This window comes from Medicago sativa, chromosome 1 (genome assembly GCF_051527215.1).
Source record: "Medicago sativa cultivar Bolivia chromosome 1, Bolivia_mono, whole genome shotgun sequence".
Lineage (NCBI taxonomy): Eukaryota > Viridiplantae > Streptophyta > Magnoliopsida > Fabales > Fabaceae > Medicago > Medicago sativa.
The window spans coordinates 84492066-84512996 of record NC_140749.1 but is presented as its reverse complement, the minus strand read 5'-3'; the positions used below and the strand labels follow the sequence as shown (position 1 = coordinate 84512996).

General features: G+C 34.0%; 2 protein-coding genes and 2 long non-coding RNA genes across 7 annotated transcripts; 2 read left to right on the top strand and 2 right to left on the bottom strand.

Annotated features, from left to right (window-relative positions):
- The first annotated feature begins 1807 nt into the window (after window positions 1-1807).
- HCF106 (Bacterial sec-independent translocation protein mttA/Hcf106) lies at window positions 1808-7407 on the top strand. The gene is made up of 6 exons (XM_085739897.1): window positions 1808-2107; window positions 2183-2304; window positions 4447-4506; window positions 4607-4766; window positions 6929-7075; window positions 7167-7407. The coding sequence occupies exons 1-6, from the start codon at window positions 1918-1920 to the stop codon at window positions 7235-7237; spliced, it is 750 nt and encodes a 249-aa protein (XP_085596023.1). The 5' UTR covers window positions 1808-1917; the 3' UTR covers window positions 7238-7407.
- A 1072-nt stretch (window positions 7408-8479) lies between these two features.
- Window positions 8480-12583, bottom strand: LOC146958392 (uncharacterized). Of its 3 annotated transcripts, XR_015024630.1 has the most exons (6): window positions 12300-12583; window positions 11869-11964; window positions 11450-11561; window positions 10470-10654; window positions 9634-9718; window positions 8480-8941 (listed from the first exon to the last, which is right to left on the bottom strand). It is a non-coding gene; the product is annotated as an uncharacterized LOC146958392 (long non-coding RNA). The 3 variants fall into 3 exon arrangements; XR_015024629.1 differs by lacking the exon at window positions 10470-10654 and having other exon boundaries at window positions 11450-11590; XR_015024628.1 differs by lacking the exon at window positions 10470-10654.
- LOC146958391 (uncharacterized) lies at window positions 9031-12965 on the top strand. The gene is made up of 2 exons (XR_015024627.1): window positions 9031-9170; window positions 12435-12965. It is a non-coding gene; the product is annotated as an uncharacterized LOC146958391 (long non-coding RNA).
- An 804-nt stretch (window positions 12966-13769) lies between these two features.
- On the bottom strand, window positions 13770-20452 carry EMB1691 (Methyltransferase MT-A70 family protein). Of its 2 annotated transcripts, none has more exons than XM_085739896.1 (7): window positions 20348-20452; window positions 18010-20266; window positions 17839-17922; window positions 17593-17697; window positions 17356-17464; window positions 14837-14988; window positions 13770-14308 (listed from the first exon to the last, which is right to left on the bottom strand). In XM_085739896.1, the coding sequence occupies exons 2-7, from the start codon at window positions 20227-20229 to the stop codon at window positions 13865-13867; spliced, it is 3114 nt and encodes a 1037-aa protein (XP_085596022.1). In that variant the 5' UTR covers window positions 20230-20266; window positions 20348-20452; the 3' UTR covers window positions 13770-13864. The 2 variants fall into 2 exon arrangements, with proteins under 2 accessions (XP_085596022.1, XP_085596021.1); XM_085739895.1 differs by having other exon boundaries at window positions 18010-20243.
- Window positions 20453-20931: the final 479 nt, after the last annotated feature.

Below are 20931 nucleotides of genomic sequence, written 5' to 3'. Positions count from 1 at the left end.
AAAAAAATAGGAATCTGAAATAGTTGTATTAACCTATAATATATATTTTTTTCCTCGTGAGTTTAATTCAGTTGATAAGGACAATGCATAATATATGCAAGGTTTCTCCCGCCACTACAAAAACAAAAACCTATAATATTTTTATATGAGTTTAATTAAAATACTCTGACGAAGTAAAAAAACTTTACACGGTCAACCAATTAAGTTGATTTGTTTAATTAGTGTCCGCTTGGGTTCTGACATTTATTAGTATAGATTTTGTTTGATTTTTTCCTTTTTAACATATAAGCTGATGTGTCTTAAAGAATGATTTTGATTGGTTGACCGTGTAAAGTTTTTTTACTCCGTCAGAGTATTCTAATTAAACTCTTTTTATATTATCTTCCCCTAAATAATTGCTTATACTCCCTCCGTCCCAAATTGTATGACGTTTTGAGCATTTCACATGTATTAAAAAATGTAATTAATATTGTGTGGAAAAGAGATATTATGAGTTGTTTTACAAAATTGTACTTAATAAATAATATGGGAAAGATAAATGAAAGAATTGAAAGAAGAGAGAGTAATAAATAGTTAAGGATATAATAGGAAAAATAACATTAATGTTACATTTATATTGTAAAGCGGCATATAATTTGGGACAATTTTTTTTTTCCAAATCGACATACAATTTGGAATGGAGGGAGTACATTTTTTTTATGGGAAATATTAACTTGTGCCCTCAAGGCACAAGTTAAGAAACTAAAGATAGAAATATTTTGTTGGAAATTGTGCATTCATTATTCTAGATATTTAAAATCTTATTTTTTCAAGACATAATTTATGATTTAATTCCATTTTAAGATTCTTAACTTGTGTCATAAGGGCACAAGTTAACACTACCATTTTTTTATTAATCTAATGATATTGACTTGAGAATTGAAGTATACTCCTCTTCGTAGAATATACCAAACCTAAATATGAATTTATCTTACGAATTTTGAGCCAACAATTACAGTGGTTATTGAGGAAAAAATAGTGGTTATATATTGAGGGAAAAAAATACATAACTCAATTTAGTCTTGAGAGAAAAAAAAAGTAATATTTAGTTTACAATTGATTTTTTTTTCGTTTAGTTTACAATTGATTTCATTGTTGATCATAGAGACCAACAATGGATTTGTTTTAGATAGTTAAAAGTTTGATATTTGCAAAAATTCGATTGGAAACGTCGGTTGGATCTAGCGGAAGGGACTAAAATCTGGTAATGTAAGAGATTAATATTTGAATTCAGGTTAAGAGAGGTACGCACTTTAGTTTGACATTTAGTTGATTTTGTTTTTAAAATGTTTCTAACTTAAAAAAAAATAATCATCCTAATATCAAACATGAATGGAATAAAAAGATGGAGAAAGTCTTCCATAGATACAAACATAAATAAAATTATTTGAGCATACACACATTGATGAAGAAAATCAAATAATAAATAAATTAGTCATATCATTCAACATCATTAAACCAAATTCTTGTAAATTTAGCTCAGTTGATACGGATAATGCATAATATAATATATACGAGGTACAACGTTCAAACTCCGACCATAGAAAAAAAAAAAAATTATGTTTAAAAAAAATAAACATGTGTGTCCAAACTTTTTGCATTTGATTTTGTTCCTGACTAAACATTTCTCATTGACTTTACAATTGAACACATTTTTATTTCAAAACATAAATACAGTAATTTTATAACCACAATCAATCTACATAATCAATTTAATCCTGCCATGTCACATCATTTATTTAAGAGCAAAGTGAATTTCTGGGGAAGGGATTTGCTTTAGCCATTAGATTCTTAGAGATAGGATTGGAGCAAAGGGCCAAAGCAACTGCAACATCAAATATCAAACCAAACATCATTCAATACATCAAATTCATCAAAATGCTAACAGCAATTGCTTCTTCTAGTTCAACCATGTTATTATGTCCTAAACTAGGAGGAACATGTTCATATTCAAAAACCCAACATTTTTATCTCCATTCATTGGGTCACCGTCTTTTCTCTCCTTGGAATGGTTTGAAGAATCTGGGTTTCTCTATCAAGCCCAAAAAACCATTTTTTCGTATTATAGGTATAATTTTAGCATTCAACTTCTATTATCTCTTTTGGGTTTTTCATACTTAACTATACAATACTCATTTTGTAGATAGAAAGGGTCGGTGTAAAGGTAACGTGGTTTATGCGTCTCTCTTTGGGGTGGGTGCCCCTGAAGCTCTTGTAATTGGGGTTGTTGCTTTGTTAGTTTTTGGTCCTAAAGGTCTTGCTGAGGTCAGTTTCACTCTTCTGTTTCTTTATAACAATTTCAAATGTACTTGCCTATGTAATTCAGATTAAATTGCATAAACTATGCTTATTATGATAAATTTAAGAATATTTGATGACTTCATATTCTGTTAATGCATACTATTTCACTTTGTTAAGGAATCAGTGATTTTAAAAGCTTAATTTCTTTATCACTTTCTGATTTATGTGGTTCGGTACATAGGTTGTGTTTGGATAAACAACTTAATTGAGTATGTAAGTGCTTATTTATAAGCTATTTTTATAACAAAAGATAGAATAGAATAAAGTTCAATTGTCTTCGTGCAAGCAATAAGTTGTTTTTGTAAGCTATCCTAAAGAATCTATCGAAATAAGTTGAAATCAACTTACAGACATGTCAAAAGTTGTTTCCCTAAGCTCTCTCAAAGACTCAAACAGTCTCGCAAGTACTTGTGTTAGTAGATAAGCTCATTTAAGTCAATCCAAACAGACTCCTTGTCAAGGAGCCGGTCTTATAGCATTTTAAGCAGCCAGGAGAGGTCCAAGTGTTAGATATCAATTAGAATTAGTTGAATACTGTTTGAGGTAATTAGAAGTTACTTGTGATTAGTTGCTAGTTGGTGATATGAGCTGCCTTAGGATCACTATATAAAGTGATCATACATTCATTTGTAATCAATTTGATACTATCAAATGAATTATGAACACTTTAAGGCAAATAATATACCAACTAATAACTAATGACAACTAACTTCTAACTACCTTGAACAACATTCAACCAATTCTAATTAATATCCAATTATATCTAACACCAAGGTCGCTCTTGACAACTTGTTATGTCTACTTTGCAAGAGAAGCAAAAGGATGTCTATAAGGCTCACGATTTTTTACATGTTATTGACATTAGAAAGGCTAACAATTCTAGAGTGTTTAGTTGGAAAGAAGTTTCCTTTGGCTTATCAATTGTCACTACTACCTTCAATGAACATTGATATAAAGAGCTTTTATTCTCCCTATAGCTTGTTTGTGTATCAATGTTGCATTCTTATGCTAAAGAAATAATAAATTAGTCATTTTATTCAGATTTTCATTGTGAATATTTACGTTTGTGGTTTGCAAGTCTTTAATAAAAAGCAAAGCCTCCAAGAAGCCAAATAATACCCAGATGCTGATGGATACCTGTAATATGTACCAAATCTGCTTGAAAATTAACATTTTTCATTTTTGATTAGAATTGAACCGCTTCATAGTTCATATTTTCTCTTCTTACCACTAAGCAACAGATAAATTCAGGATTAAACCTGCTCTATCTTGGTTTTTTACATTTTCTTTCCCCCCATCTTAACCGCCACTAAGATGAATTGATCGGAGATAGATATACTTAATTTAAATCTTTGTTGAGAACAGTGTGATACCATGTGTTCTTGGATGCAGATAGCCCAAAAGTTGTTACTTTTATGTTTTTGTTTTAAAATGTTGTTAATCAAAGTGAATATGTATATTCATACAGTGGACATGAAATTAATAACTGGGCTATCTGTGAGCCATGTGCGGTTCCTTGGCAATTGAATAAAATGTCAATGCTACAAATAAGTTTGAAAGGGGTTCACATGAGTAGAATAGTTGAGCAATGTATTATAATAGTCCTGAGATTCCTTCATTCGTAATACTAAATGTATAATAATACTTTCGTGGATGATGATTTTTCCCATGTTCTGTGATTCCTTCATTCATGATACTAAGCTTGCCGAACATATCCGTATATCTTTGTTTTTTTGACATTGTTTAAGGGAAAGGATAAGGCTCCCTCTATACATTTTACAAAATAGTCTAATTTACATGAAACAGTAGAAGATAATGCATTGCCGGTTGCTGTGAAAGTTATACCGACATTCAGGGTATAAATAATTGTCTTGCATTCTCCAATGATTATTTTTGAATGAGATTAACTTTAGATAGTTGGAATAGAATTCACTAGAGTCCCTTTGAGGCTTATTAGATACATTATTTACAAAATAATTGTTGTTGCTATTGGTGATGGTGCCGATCCCACGTAGTGGGACAAGGCTTGGTTGTTGTTATTGGTGATGGTGTTAATCATTTTTCTAGTTTACTTTTTTGATAGCCCCTCGGTTTCTTTGAATGCAGGTTGCTCGAAATCTGGGAAAAACATTGCGTGAATTTCAACCCACCATTAGAGAGATCCAGGTTAGTTTAAAAAACTCTCCAGAGTGTAGATTAAATTTGTTGTGCCAATGCCACTCGGTTGATTCTTTGATTTAGCTACTTGCCATGTTTGCTCTTTTAGGACGTTTCAAGAGAATTTAAGAGTACCCTTGAACGGGAGATTGGTCTTGATGACATTTCAAACCCAACTCAGAATACGTACTCTTCCAATGTTCGCAACACCACATCAGCTCCACTATCCACCGATAGTACCAATGGTTCTCAGACTGCTGTTGACCCTAGTGAGTTATCCAGCATCTATTTTATTTTTATCTGCGGGGCAGTTTAGAATATGAAATATGAACACGTTATTTTTCCTCATATGCATTTTATCAAATACTATTGCAACACCATCATATGCATGCTATTTTTCTCATATGTTATTTTCCCATCTTACAAAACAATCATCTGTAATTGTAAGCTACCATACCATCTGTTGAAGAAGAATTTAGTAGTTGCTAGGAGCAAGAAAATGGAATATGCAGATTGAAAGAAGAAAAACTTAAAAAAACTAGAGAACCTGATTGTAGTGGGAATATATGACCCCCCAAGTCATGAAAATAGATTTGGTGTTGTAAAAAACAACACAATTTTAATCTCAACCATTGGATGGTTGGACAAAGTTATAAGAGTACCATCCAATAAAGATCCAATGGTTATAATTGAAAACTATTTTTTTTTTTTGAAACGGCAAAATTTATTAACCGACGAGCCCGTGCGAGAAGCACTAATAAGCTCGGGTGGAGAAAAAAATACAATAAGGGGAAATCGGTTGCCATTCTATCACCAGGCTCGAACAAAAACCCCTTTAAAAACCACCCAATCAAAAGAAACACCCAAAGAGTAATGACGCAAGAATATACATTTGACGGAACACATGCATACCCCTGCGTCAATACCAAAGAGGACCCAGCAAGACCCCTACCGACTCCACCACCAGTGCAGCAATAACGATAATTGAAAACTATTGTTTCACTACAGCAGCAAATCCTGGTCTGTCAGTCATATAGCAGCAACTCTAATTGTTACGCTAAAATCCCCTTCAAAGAGATTTACTATAGTTTGGTCTACCTAAATTGTAGTCGTTAGTGATTTATCTTGTATTTACCTTCCATTATTAGATTTCCAAGTTATCATTGAAGTTTGTTGTTTGTCTTTTAAATCAGCAAATCATCAAACTCAACTTCTATCAATTGCCATATGATATGGTTATTGAGGTGTTTCCTTTTCTTTAATATATATTTTACTTTCTCATGAAAATTCATCAAATAGAACATGATAAAAACGAGGACATGCTACAAGAGTCCAATGAACTGAATTGCCACATGTGCTCTAATGTATTCCTATCTTTGTGAACTTCAGGATTTTCTTGTGCTGAAATTTCTTATCATTTGTTTCATATATGATGTGTGCTCCACCTTACTTTTATTTTGCCATATGTATGCACAATCTGTGTTTTGCAAGAATTAAAAAATAAATCACTGAAGAACAAAGGAAACTTCCACTTACATCTAGAATGACATTACTAATAGCTAAATTGGTATCATAGAGATAGAACGTTACAATAAACGAGTGGTTATGCAAGACAAGATTGAATTAAGAATTTAATTATTAAAATTAAACAAAAATTGGGATAGCTTCTATTGTAGAAAAGATGGAGGGTTGACCAGATGGAGGATGGTAGAATAATTAGAGCCAGAGACAACGGAAAATTAATATACACACTCAGATGACATCTAATGATCCATATAGTCACAAATGACATATAATGATCCATATAGTCAATCCTACCTAGTGGAAAGAGGTTTGGTTATCGTTGTGGTGTCGTCAAATCATGCGATTTATGTACTTCTAGATTTAGGAATAACTTGTATAATATAAAGAACCAAGTTGATGACCCATAGACACTTGTTGGATGCAAAATTCTCATTTGTCCTAGAAAGTGAACTATTACTAGCCCACTATTTGCTAGTACAACTGTCACCATTTCGTTGTTCATAAATAGTTTGTGTTCCTTCTTTCAAGTCCAATACTCTTTTTTCCCCAAAAAAAAGTTCCTAGAACCAAATGGAGCAGCATAGGCAACAATTCCACAAACATGAAGAGTCTGGAGATAATTGTTACAACATGTACATTTTATTAATTAAGCACTTCATCTCGATTGGCCATATCGCCTGCATGGTTGAAACATGACAATTATTTCTGCCATAGTGTAAGGGTTTAGTTTAATTTTGGCTATAAAAGGGGTGATGGTGGTGGGGGGTGGTGGGGTTTAAAAACAAAGTAATGGATGAAATAAGCATTTAAGAAGGAGGATATTGTGACATGAGAGCATATTTTCCCATCAAATTGCCAATCATGTTTGATGTCAAACATGAATATGATTATATCTATAACAATGTAGATGGGAAGGCAGATCCAAGTAGAGCATACAGCTCTGAGGATTATCTTAAGATTACAGAAGAGCAACTAAAGGCAGCTGCTGCACAACTGCAGGAGCAAACACCCCCTCCTAAAGAAGACAAAAGTGAACAGCAAAGTCAGCCTCCTGGTTAGTCTTTTTTATAGCACTTTCTCTTTTTTTCTCATTCGTTCCGTTCGACTTTATCTTCACCTTACTCTAAGCACGATTTGGTATGCAGCTAATGAAACATCTGCAACTGTGCCACCACCTCAGAAGCCAGAAAGTGAATCCTTACCTTTGGATTCATAAGAAGTACGAAGAAACTTGCCCAATTATCAGTTCATTACCCGGAATGTGGGCAACTACCGGCATAGTGTAATCAATTTTGTTGCCTCCGAGTCACTTGAGTTGTGTAAAAAGTAAAGAAGAAAACTATTAGTGTGCTTATGAATCTATTGTAGTTTAATCACTTGTTCAAAGCTGAGCATCCTCCCTCTCTCTTCCTTCTCTATAACGACGATAAAACCATAAAAAATAAAATAGAATTGTCATTTGAAGATACAGGACAACAAAATTCTACAACTTTCAAATTGTCAAAGTTGTTCACACGTGGTTAATGAAATGTTAGATTTGTTAATAGACATATCAAGTCTTACAATTTATTATCAAATTATTGAATTTTATTAACCACAATTAAGTGTGAATAATTTTGATTTTTAAATATTCAAATCTACTAGCTGGAACTTGGAACATCCGAAATTGTGGTCAATAATGTTCAAATTTGTGGTTAATGTGTTGTTCAATCTTGATATAAAGTTAACAAAATGAATTGCGTTAACACAAATGTGAACTACATCAACATTATAAAGTTTCAAATGTAAGTATAAAGTTTTCAAATGTTGTTCCAACCTCAAACACCCCACTTATTCACCTTGAAAAAGGTGAATTCTAGCCACTAGGCTATTTGACAAAAAAATAAAAAGTTTTCAAATGTTGTGCAAAATGCAAATGTTTTTTATTTTTTGAAGTATAAAGTTTTCAAATGTTGTGCAAAATGATGTTGAAATAACATTTCTTAAATAAAAAAGAAATAATCATTACATGCAAAAATTATAATTTTTCAAGCCCTCGTGTTAAGATTAATTTTGATACAAAAGATATTTGATTTCGTTATTTTATGGATTTTTACTCTCTTTTGATGGATATATTTGATTTCGTTAATAGCATATTGTTTTTTAAACTAAGCCATTCTTTATACTAAAATAGTGTTTGACTTACCGTCTTGTACCCCAAAACCTTGAATTTCAAATCATCAATAAATCTTACAAAAGAGAATAGTCTCTCTCTTTACCGTTGAATTCCATTTTTGGTGATAGCGTAAACCTTAAAAATTGTTGGCATGCTTTTGTCAGGTTTGTTTCTTTCCTTTTGCATTAAGAGTTTCTAATTTTCTTTTCTTAGAGAATGGACGGTAGAATATGTATTGTGTGCAGAGATGTTTCTGCTTTGCAAGTTGTGGTTTATTACTAAAGTCAAAAAGCCATAAAAAGTGGGATGTGTTTGCAGATTTTGCTGCAAAGGCCTAAAATTAATGGCATTGTTTATACAGACAATGCAACATTTATACAAAATTTAATATTACAGAATTGCTTCCCATACAAAATTTACGACATCTTTCCTTTTTTCATGCTGAAAAGTCAAATTACTTTAAATAAGTGTCGTAGAAAAGGAGAGAAAAGAGATAGAGTAGTTGAATGACATATTTTCTTTCATTACTTTTCAATATTAAATCTTCACAACGTGAAGTATTTAAACCCAATAGCCCATTCATTTTTCATTCATTTTTTGCTATTCCTCCATACCCTCTTGCTCTGCTGCTGCTAACCCTTTGCTCTGCTGCTACTAATTCTGGTGCTAAACACTTCATACTCTGTTGGGTAAGTGAATCTATAATACTTTTTCCATCATGGTTGGCAATCCTTCTTCTTGCATCTTATTTGCACTGCTCTAATTCTAACATTAATATAAGAACCATCATGTTTGCATAATAAAAAAGGTAAGTTAATATAAGTTCTTCACAATTGCTTTCATATTATTTTTATACTTGCAGTGATTCTCAAGGTGTTTGGCCAGCAACCCAGCAAGCATGTGAAGAAGAACATGATTACCTCCAGAGGCGTTGTGTAGATTACAAAAAAAAGCTTCAGCCATGATGTCTCCAATCAATATCTTTCACATGAAGGTAAATTTTATTTTGAAAGGAAAGATGATTAAAGTGTGAAAGAAAAATTGAATCTTTTAATTTTTATGCAATCTGTCCAACAAGTATATTTAAACAAAAAGGTTGTCATATTATATTCAAGAATGCAGTCTGTCTGTTATTAAACAAAGATTGCATATCATATCAAGTTGATGATTTAAATTATGAGTAGTGCTTGAAGCAACCACACCAGTAACATGTTATATTCAAAATTAAATTGTCTTTCCTATTATAAATAAAATGCAGTCTGTCTGAACATACATTTAAAAAGAAAAATAACATTTTCTGCTCAATGCTCGCAAATATGTTCGAGAACAAGAATGATGATTGTTTGCAACACACCAAGAGTCCAGAAGGTACATAAAAGCATGTAAAATTGAAAAGCATCTTTATAGTATTATCTCATGTTATATTATTAATTTGTTGCATTATCTCATGTTCTAACCTTACAATCAATTTTGGAGGTGATAAAACTGGTAGGGAGGAACCACTAGAAAACTTCAAAGATAGACAACTCTTCTTCTTCACATCTGAAATAGTAAATCAGAAGCCCATTTTAAAAAGTAAACATTCATAATACATATGACACTTGCACATGTACATGTTATAGTTGTGGCACCATAAAAGATTAGATATAACTATAAATCAATTAATTTCTTTTTCTTTCCATTCACATGCCATAATACTAAACAAGTATAAGTATTCCTAAATTTACATCTTTCTCTAATCTATCGTTAAAAGTTGAGGTTATATAGCATGTGTTCGGCTTAATGTTAGTGCAATTAGTCTTCATTAATATTTGCAACAAATACTTTATTTTTTTAACTTTTCTATGAGACTAGCTGCTTTATTAAAAACATTAATTAAATACCCAATTTAAAAAGACATTCATGAATATAATGTGTATTATTAAAAGAAAAATAAAACAAAACCCAGGATTGTAAGTCATATTACATATGCACACTTGCACATGTTACAACTATTAATTAAATTAATTCTAAATGTCCAAGTGTAAGTTCAAACAATGGAGTTGAATGACTTGAATCAATAGTTATAACATGGACATTGCAAGTTCAAATTTGTATCTCTCTTGCCATGAATTAGTTGTTTTTACTGTGCTAATTTCAACTTATGAGTTTCCAATGAAAGTCACACTTCTGAATGCCATAAAAGAAAAATACATGTATATATTTGTTAGCGTGTAGTTGTTCATCATTTTAAATATAGAGTGAAGATTAATACAACCATATGCCATCATAAGAGCTATATAATAGTGGTTACCTCTTTACTACGGTTCAAGAGAATTCTCATCTTTCTCCCCAAACAAAGTTATCAAACTCAAGTAGTTATGGCAAAAAAAAAAAAAGAATCTTGAAGTCAACTGCTCTTTCTACATCTATTGGTTAGATTTGGAATTTGAGAGAGAGATACCAATTTGTTGAGCCAGTTAAGCCCTTTTGAGATTCCTACACAAATAATTTAGTTTGTTTTCAAGTGATTTAACAAAAGCCTAAAGGTATTTTCACGTTTCTACTCATTTCAATGCAATAAGACTTGATTCATATGTAATATAAAATAAAAAGGCTTTTCTTAATAGTTTGCATTGAACCAAACATAATTATAATGTCCTTTCACATATTAAGCATAAGGGTAGACTTTAACTTTTAAGTCTTTTTTGGACAGAAATTATCAACTCTCTTAATGATTGTTTTCCATGGTAGCATCTCTATACATCTAATTAATAGACAACCTTTCAGGTGTTTTTACAAATGCATGAAGGTATTTTAACTTTTATACTCATTGCAATGCAATAAAAGTTGATTCATATGTAATATAAAAGTGATAGAGGGTCTATTCTAAACAGTTTTGAATTGTGTTTATTTAACTTCCACAAGTATTCAAAAAGTGATGGAAGGTCTATCCCAGTTTACAGTGCTCCCAACAATAAGTTCATAAATCTAAATGATGATCTGTAAAGGGAAAGAAGCACAAAAGTGGGACAAAGCTTATGTTACAATGTGGATGGGATAAGTTTTGTTTTGTAATTTTCTTTTTCAATTACTGATTCCTTCGACTAAATCCCTTATTAATAAATTAAACCTCAGTATTTGAAAAATAACAAAGTGGTGAGATTAGAGTATATTACAATTTAATATCTATTTGGTTCTCCATCACATTTAATCAAAAGCCAATGTTTTGAAAAAATAGTAAAATCCACTATCAGATTTCACAACTCCCTCGGCAAAAACCAAACTAAGTACCTGAGTTGTCAAGGGTTAAAAGATGAGTAACCTTCTTTGAATAATTCTTCATTAAATGCTGAAAAACTTTTAAATCCTTCGCCAGTATCTCAATAGCCTTCCCTTAGTCATTCTTGAGCAAAAACAAGAAAAATTCAGCAACTGAAAGACGATAACAAAAGGAACAATAAACCCATAATGAAAAAAAGGGATTAAATATGAAAAAAATTCCATTTCAATATAAAAAAAACATAAATCATGTCCACAGTCTCAAACATGAAATCAAAATATATAAACCCTAAAAAGCAAATTTTCCTTCAAACAATCTTATTAAATATATGAAAATAGTAGAAGAAACTTAGTTAAAATGGATTTGTCAAAATAAAAAATAAAAAAATAAAAAAAACAAACGCAATTGAAAGGGAGGAAAGGGAACTTACAGTAGGTCGATTTAGATGGGGAGAAGTGGTTGTCTCTCATAATACCACTTGGAAAGGGAGGAAAGGGAGCTTACAGTAGGTCCATGAATGGGTTCCCTGAGTTTGAACATTAAAAAAGATATGACTTTCGATGTTAAGACTATACATCTTGGAAATCAAGATGAGACTTGAAACAAAAGAACAATCTGATGTTTCAACAAAAATGGTTTTTTGGGACTCTATTAATGAGAGGAAATACATGTTCAAAATAGAAATGGGGGATTTGTGATTTTAACATAAATCGGTCCAAAAATCAAATTAAGCAATAAATAAACAAATCTAACTCATAGGTAAATTATACGATGAAATTCGAATTTTGAACTAAAAAAAAAATTAGGGTTTCAGTAAAAATAAGGACTTTCAGTAGAATTTGTATAACAAAGGAAACTTACACATAAAATTGTACAGGAAAGGGAGATCATGAAGAATATGTTTCTCCATTGTTGAAACTAGGCCATAGTTCTCTTGGAAACTCTTTCAAAATAAACTACCAAATGTTTTACTTTGCTCTTTTCATGATTTTGTAGGGATACAAAGGTAGAGAAGTTTGAAGAGATGAAAAAAATGAGGTACTTTAGGCCGAGGAGGCCAAACTCGATGGTGCATGCGGTGGAAAGGAGGCTCAAGGGAGGGAGAGAATGAAGAACGTGTATCAGGATTTCAGGATGAATGAAATGAGGGGAGAGGAAATAACCCGTTTGGTTAGCAAAGGTTATTGGGCTAACCCAATTTTAGATAGTGCATTGGGGGGTGTATGTCTAAAACAGGAGGGTCTAAAACAGGAGGGCAAAAAAAGGTTGCTTACATATTGCACTCAACTTTCACTTTTTGTAAAAAATAAAAAAAAAGGTTGAATCATAAATTTTGTTACACATTTTCTTTGTTTTTTTTTTTTTTTGCTGAAAACATACATTGGTATAAGAAAACATTGAATTAGGATTTAGGGGTGACAATATTCTCGCGTTGTGTAGTTAAGGGTAACACTATTCCCACTTTGTGTCTTTTTTCATAAAACTATATTGAATTTTGATCATATAATTTTTTTGGTTTGATTTGAATTACATTGTTTGATAACAGATACATTAATTCTTGCCTTCAAATTATCATTCTCACTCAATTCGCTACAAGTAATCACATAACACTCTATAAAACTTAAAACTAATTTCATAACTCGAAATAGAACAAGAATAATACGACAAATGTCATAAAATGTAGTTGTTATCCCAAAAGAATTAGTGCAAGAATTTATCCAAGAAATTTATAACTTTCATAGTTTTAGTTTTTATTCCTGTGTTGTGGTGACGGCGTGTAGTCCGTGGCCAACTAAAATTACACCAGTGCGTCGTATATATTAATGCAGTATTCTTTTTTAACTATTTTGAACGTTCAATTTTTTTTGTTTGACGTTTTGGATTTCATTTTTGGAATTAAAGGTTTTTGGAATTAAAGGTGAACGTAATTTGTTTATTTCTTGCGTCGTGGTAATATTTTTTGGTCCGTAGTCGACGTTAATTCTACCCGTGCATCGCACGGGATGCACACTAGTATTCCACAAATTGAAATTATATCATACAGAATTTGACTTGAACAATGTTTATTTGTTTAACCAATTGATCCGTTTGGTTTGTTTGTACTCCGTAAAGGAACAAGATTGGTTACTAGCCTGACCATTTCTCTCTTATTCACGTAAAGCATGTGAATTAAAAACTTTTTTCTTTTCTTTTGAGGAGGTGAATTAAAAACTTATATTGCTTCAATTTGATAAAATAATACACAACGTAACCAATTTTACAGTAATCCAACGCTTTCTTTTATTTCCATCAAAACTTAATCGCGGTCGCTACCAAAAGAATGAACAGACATTTTGCGAATAATATTCTTCCCATTTATATTAGCAGGGAAAAAAATTACACGAACACAAAACAACGCAACTTATTGGTTTATCCTGAAAGTTATGCTACAACATATTCATTTGTCTGAATGCATCAAAATCTAGATAGCCTGGTGGTGGTGGTCCATTAAACCCATACATATCAAACACTTTATCATCTGAAGGCATTACAGAGCCTTCACGTCCCTTAAAGCCCTCCATAGGTGAATTAGCCCAAGGAGCTGGTGTAGAAGGGTTTGAGCTAGATGCGTCTTGGTTGACACCGAGTGCAGTTGGATTCTGCGGTGAATTCCCAGTAGGCCTTCTGATTGATCCGCTACCTGACGTCAAAGAAATGGTTACTGATTGCTGCTGCTGCATTTGTTGCTGGTTCTTCATTGGGGACTTTGGCCTAAGAGCCTCTATATCAGGAGTAGTCACCACTAAATGAGGTGCCTCTGGAGGTGGATTTCTTCCTCCACCACCCTGCCAAACTTTCCCATCTTTGTCACCGAAGTTCTTTACATATGCCTGAATTTATGCAAATCGAATCAACGTGAGTAATCAAGCCAGAGAACACAGATCAAGTGACAGATAATAATGAGCTCTATCTAAACAAGATAGAAGAAAATTTTGAAGTTGGAGGAAATAAAGATAAAAATGCATTAATTCATATATCCGTGTGTAGGAACAAATGAGTAAAAGATAAGGCTTCAAAAACTTTTATATCAGACCTAGAAACTTTTGCCAGAGGCTAGCAGTATGTTTTAGGTATGAATTAGCCTATCCTACAACATCTACCAATATTTCAAGAAGTTAAAGCCAAAGCCCAAAATGATCGGATTAAAAATGAAGTAACTGGTCAGTTTATTTTCTATAACTTATCTACTGATTGGAAATCTGTTTTTCTTCTTTTTTTTTTTTTTTTGCGCAAGGAAAACTGATAGGATGCTGCATATTTTATCCAACTTCAAAAGAAATAAAAATTAACTAAAAAAGTTACATAGGAAAACCCCACTTCAGATGTCATGCTGGTATATTAGCATTCAAATTTCTTACCTCCTTGTTAAAGTTTGAAGACGACAGTTCTTTACCAAGTGTCAGCCAGCCGGCCCGGATATTGTGGTCTTCACCAAATAGCTCAAGTCTCCTCCTTCCAAGGGCAAAATGTTCAACGATCCTATACATATCTTCAGGCTTTTGTGTTGAACCTGCAGTATATAAGCAACGAGCAAGAAATTAAAGAGGTGGCCATTTTATTCTTTCAAGCAAAAACATTGCAATGCACTTTTGGTCCCCCTATTTTATCTAAAGGAGGATTTTAGCCACCCCCCCCCCCCCAAATTTCAAAATCTGTGTTTTTGGTCCCCCAGTTTAACATATTGATGTAATTTTGCCCCCCACCCACACACAAAAATGATGAATTTTGACCCCAATAGCGATAATTCATGGTATTTTCTCTTCAAATTCAAAACTGGGGCAAAAATTAACCATTTTGGGGGATAAAAATCTGAACAGGGACCAAAATTGTAACAATATGTGAAATTGTGGGACGAAAAAAACCCGGATTTTGAAATGGGGGGACTAACATACCATTTTCGGTAATAAAAAATGCATTTAAGCTGAAAAACAAACAAAGAAGCATTTTATCATAAACAGCTTACACAATTTTGGTTTTCTAGTTGAAGTATATGACTTTTTAACTTCTTAAGCTAATTAAGGTGCTTGCCAAGACAAGGTGGCTCAGGTTTGTCTGAAGGATCATGGAAAACACGATTTATGAAAAAATTGCCTGAGAAAGAACATAAAATTATAGTTGCTTGAAGTGAGCTATCTATCTATCTAATTGCCTACTTGTCAAGACTATGTGGCTCTCTGTCCAAAGTACCATGAAAAACATGATCAATGAAAAAGTGCCTAGGGAAGAACGTGAAATCACAGTTGCTTGAGGTGAGCTATCTATCTAATTTCCTAAGATGTCCATAAGCCAAAGAAAGAGCTTCTACACTGAACCAGCCTATCAGCCAACAAGTATAATGGGGCTACCAGCTACAATGTCCCCTAATTACTAGCTTTCTCAAGGTAATAGATTAAATTGTGAAATGAGAATATGTTTAGTCCAGCATGAATAAAGCAGTAGGATCTACAAGTACAAAGTTCAATCCTATGGTAACATGTCGGGCCTCCCTATTGATTCTATACGAATGATCAACTTGCACCTTTTACTCTAATCTCAAGTTGTCGAATTTGTTATCAGTTCTTGCTCTGTACTTCTTATAGGTTGAATTATGATGGGTCTGCTGAGAGATGGATAGCCAAAGGTCAATGATGGTTTATGTTTTTAAAAAAAGGAAGGTTGAAAAAATAGTGGCGGATAGGAGGTTGTTTTGTGAATGAGGTGGTTATGTTCTTATGTGGCAGTTACTGTTTGATATTAACAGGCTGTTTCATAGAAGCTATCAGAAAATGTAGACTTGTTTTGTCAATTCAGTGGAAAGAGAATACTTGTTACAGGAAAACATGTCTGTTGGTTGCTTTCAGGGAAAAAGATCAAAGAGCCCTGCTTCTGGCTGGTGAGGAAGTTTCAGAACAGCTAAAAAACCTAGTTTTGGGCACGAGAACATGAAATCTATCCATTTATTGTTTCTGGGCATAACTCGATCAACTTAGGTGTGCCACAAACCCAGAGGATCCCCAGCCCGGCCAGTCTCAATTCTTAAAAAGTTCAAAACCCCGCTATCTCTAACACAAGTTCTGCTGCTACCAACGCACCAAATTCACAGTTCAGGTCTTCAGGAATAGGGGGACATAGCATCTACCTTACAAAGAGTATGTTAGGACACGTGAGGAGAGATGAGGAAAAATGTCTTCAATGTGGCCAACAATTTAGAGCCACTCCAGAGGTGTCCTAAAAGAAAATTGTGGGTGTTAAATTTGGGAAATGATGAGGGAGGACACGGAGAAAGATTGGTAGAACAAGGTTCAAATGATGATCAACAAGGGCTTGCCTCCACATTTCAACCTTAACAAGATGGTTGTTTCTGCATTGACATTGAGAGGCCGAGATAGGCCAGTTATGATGGGTTTGGAGGTGGTCAAGGTTTATAATAATAATAACTGAAAAAATGTCAGAATAAATAATAAAAATAATAATCATAAAAGTCGGGCTTAATTTAATAGTGCCACCTAGGCAGACAGAACTATGAGACAATTATGTTTTTACATGTGGAAGTTACTGCTTGTAATTAATAGGGTGTGTGTTGCATAGGAGCTATCAGAGATTACAAATTGTTCAGTTAGTTTAGTGGAACGAAGAGACTCCTTTCCAGAAGGAAACCTGTGCTGTTGATGTTGGAATCAGATTGATCTATAAACCAGATCAAAACAGTAATATAGAACCAGTATTCTCTGCATTTAATTATTGACCTAACACATTTAGATCTACAAGATTTATTTTGTTGCTTTGCAGCTTCTACTTATTTTTTAAAAGCATCTATTGAGGAAAATATGATAGAATATTGTCTACAATGGTTTAGCAATATAAGATGTCAATTTTATAGCACAATTGATAAACTAACCATAAGGAGGTTCTTCAGCTATAATTACATCCGTGTCAATGTTGGCATGGATAATATGGCCATCAGTACTTCGACGAACTGTTCCTTTTATGCCCATCAAGCAGTGTTCCTTCACCACAGCAAAACCGAACAATTTAGGTAAGACTACTAAGTTTGACATCAAAACAACCATCTCAAATGATAAAATGAAGCTGCAGCCTACAGGTGTACAACTACAAAATATAAATTTTAACTAACCTTTGAATGTTGAAATAAAGTATGTGAATCATGCCGCAGTCCTGGAGTTGCAGTACTTTTATTTGTTTTCACCCAACATATATCTTCACACCTACGAAATCCCCACTGTAGAAACCCAGACCCAATTAAGAAAAACAAAATATAAATATAGAGATTTAGCAGTAGAAGAAATAAATAGGATATAAAAACCATAACCAATGATTAAAGTCAAATGCCATTAACAATTGCAACATTTAGATAGTTTACCTTCTTTAGACATTGACGGCCTTGTTCAAGGCCTACACCATCACCCACCCAAAGGAAGATGAAAGAGGGAGTATCTGCTATAGCCTAGAGAAGTAGACAATACAAATAAGATATCAATAAATTAATACGACTAACAAAAGAAAGTATTGCGAAGACATAATAATAGCTTACCTCGATCTTGAGGTTCATTATTTCTTCAAATGTCCAGCACTCCGTGTGTTCAGCAACACCAGGGGCTCGGTGCACATACTCCTCCCATGGGGGATCCACAAGAATGACATCAAACTTGGTCCCAAAGAACTCCGGAGTCAGTTCAAACTCTTTCAGATTACACTTGTAATACATGGGAGAGGTTGCAGCTTTTTCCACAATCTCATCCTTCTTCTGTATAAGCTCCCTAAGCTTAGGATAGTCCTCTACAACATTTGTCAGCTCAAGCTCCCTGATGAAATTCTGAGGCCGCATACCAGTATCAACAAAATTCTGAGAATAATCATTCTGCTCACCTCTAGAAGGAGCTTTACCCATACTTCCACTACTTTTAGGTGGAGCCCATCCCCCTTGAGTTTTATCAGGCTGTGTTCCTCTTCCCATTGGCCCTGTATGATTGAAACCAGGACTAGAAATGCTCGGGGGAATCCCCCTTCCATGGCCTGATTGGTTATAATACATCGCAGGATTTGGCGGGTTTCCCATATTAGCAGCATTAAATCTTGGACCTGGAGGCACAGGAGACACCGGTGGAACAGACATCATATTCATGTCAACACCTCGAGGTCCAGGCCAAACAGATGGATTGAATGGTGACATGAAGACTCCAGGGGAAATTGGAGGACCAGGAGACATACCATGGGTGAGAGGCTGCATTGGCCCAGGTGGAGGCATGCCAAGAGGTCCATATGGTGATCCCATTATTGGCAATTGCATTCCAACTTGCTGGTTGTCTCTCCCAGGAGGCCTAATCCTTCCTCCTCTACCACCAACCCTATTCACTTTTATTCCTTGTGGACCACCTCTGTTAAAGGATCCAGAATCCTGATTTCCATATTGAGACTGCGAGCCACCAGTACTGCGAGGAGTTGCGACACCTCTTTGACCCCTTCCTCTTCCTCCATAAAAATCATAGTCATCATCCCCATATCTCTCCTTATGATCTTCACCAGGTGCTCCAGAACCAGATGAGTCACTCTTTCTTCCTCTTTCTTCCTGATGATGTGTCCGCTCTTCGTTATTACCGCCTGATTTAGCATTGTTCTGTTGATTAGATTCAGTTCTCTTGCTAAGGTTGGAACCAGAATCTGTTTTTCCATAATCAACGAACTTTGGCTGAATCTCTATCACATCATAATTATCATTTGAAATTCCAAACTTTGTTGTTGTTTTCACAGCTTCCCCCCTGAATCCATCTTTTCTACCACCGGCCCGACCGTGATGCCTTTCGTTATCCATCCTATCATAACCGTGTCTCGGCAACTCCCATTCTCTGTTGTGATCAAAAGCACCATCCTCATTCTTTGAATCTCTATCACTATTACTCTGCGGCCTCCTTTTCCAATTATCTTTAGAACTTTCCCTATCTTTCCTCCTATCACTCCAAGTTTCATCTTTTCCTCCTTTGGACCTATCATCTTTACAACCATCATTCTCAATTTCCTTCCTTTTAAGACTACTACTTTTTTCATAATCCATCTCCGAATTCTCCGAATCTTGATGACGCTTCCCGCTCTTCTCAGGCGTCTTAGATCTATCCGAGTTCCCAGTTTCTCTAACATTCTTATCCCTAATCCTCACACTGCCATCCTCATCTACATTTCCCGGCTTCTCCAAAGTTTCAACCACGTCAAAGCCAGTTGGTGGTGTTCTATTCCGCCTAGGCTTCTCAACCCTATCATCCCCTTTACTCTTACCTCTCTCAGAATCACTTCTTCTATCCTCTTTACCATGTTCATTCCTACCAGATCCACTCCTCTCCCTAGAATCACTTCTCTTCCCAATCTTGCTGCCATCACCTTTCTCAGAACCACTCTCCTGCACTTTCTTAACACTAACAACATCAACTTCATCCCACTTCCTTCTAGAACTCTTCCCCTGTTCCAAATTACCACGGTTCTTATCTCTCGATTCTCTCCCACTTTCGCGCATCTTATCCCCGCCTTCCAACTCACCATCCTCATAAAAACTACTCAATTTCTCTAATGTATTCTTCACAGCCACCTTCGATCGTGAATCATAATCACCACGCTTCCTTCTTCCACTTCCATCAGAACCTTCACGTTCAACTTCAGCCTCACCTTCACCCTCATCACCGCCGCCGTTCACATACTTTCGTGACCTTTGTTGTTTCCTAAACTCCCAATCTTCCTCATCCCTCTTTTTTTCGACAGAATCCATATCGAAAATTAAACCTGATTTTCAATGCCGCAAAATACTAATAAATTTATATACAAAACAATTAGGAATTGAAATGATAATGAATTTTTGTTTTCGAGGAAAGTGAGATGAGGCTTACCGGTGCCGTGACGGAGAAAGGAGTTTCGACTTTGGAGTGTGGTGTGTTGAAGGCGGAGAGGGAAGGAGAAAAAAATTTCGATTGCTTTTTGCAATCCAAATTGGTAGAAAATTAGAGACTGGAGAGTATATTATATATTGGGCCTGGAGCGTATCTTAAATATTGGGCCTATCCTTAAATTTCGTTTCTTTTATAACGGCTTTATTTTTTATTTTAATTTTTGGGTTAATTCATTAATTTTTTTTATTCAAAAAGGTCAAATATTTTTTTGCCTTATAAATATACAAAATTTTCGTTTTTATCCTCTATTTTTTTTCCCATTTTCACTTTCAGTCACTCATTTCAAGTAAACTCACATGTAGAATTCATATTTTCGAATAAAATTTTACTGAATAGTTTATGATATTACAAGAATTTCTCCCAAAAAATTAGAACTTTAAAACGAAATATGAATAAAATATGACTTTTTATATTTGTAGTAGTTAAAAATTTATGTTTTGTTAACAATTCTAATTTTTTGGAGGGATTTTTTTTATAATATTCTACACATTTCTGCATAATTTTATTTAAAAAATACAAAAGTT

Bases quoted from the DNA above. Each gene is read 5' to 3' on its own strand.
- HCF106 (XM_085739897.1), top strand. From the start codon at position 1,918: ATGCTAACAGCAATTGCTTCTTCTAGTTCAACCATGTTATTATGTCCT. The intron at 2,108-2,182 runs GTATAATTTTAG...CTCATTTTGTAG, and splicing joins ACCATTTTTTCGTATTATAG to ATAGAAAGGGTCGGTGTAAA. The intron at 4,767-6,928 runs GTGAGTTATCCA...ATAACAATGTAG, and splicing joins TCAGACTGCTGTTGACCCTA to ATGGGAAGGCAGATCCAAGT.
- EMB1691 (XM_085739896.1), bottom strand. From the start codon at position 20,229: ATGGATTCTGTCGAAAAAAAGAGGGATGAGGAAGATTGGGAGTTTAGG. The intron at 17,698-17,838 runs GTAAACTATCTA...GGGTTTCTACAG, and splicing joins GCCGTCAATGTCTAAAGAAG to TGGGGATTTCGTAGGTGTGA. The intron at 14,989-17,355 runs GTTAGTTTATCA...TATATACTGCAG, and splicing joins AGCTGAAGAACCTCCTTATG to GTTCAACACAAAAGCCTGAA.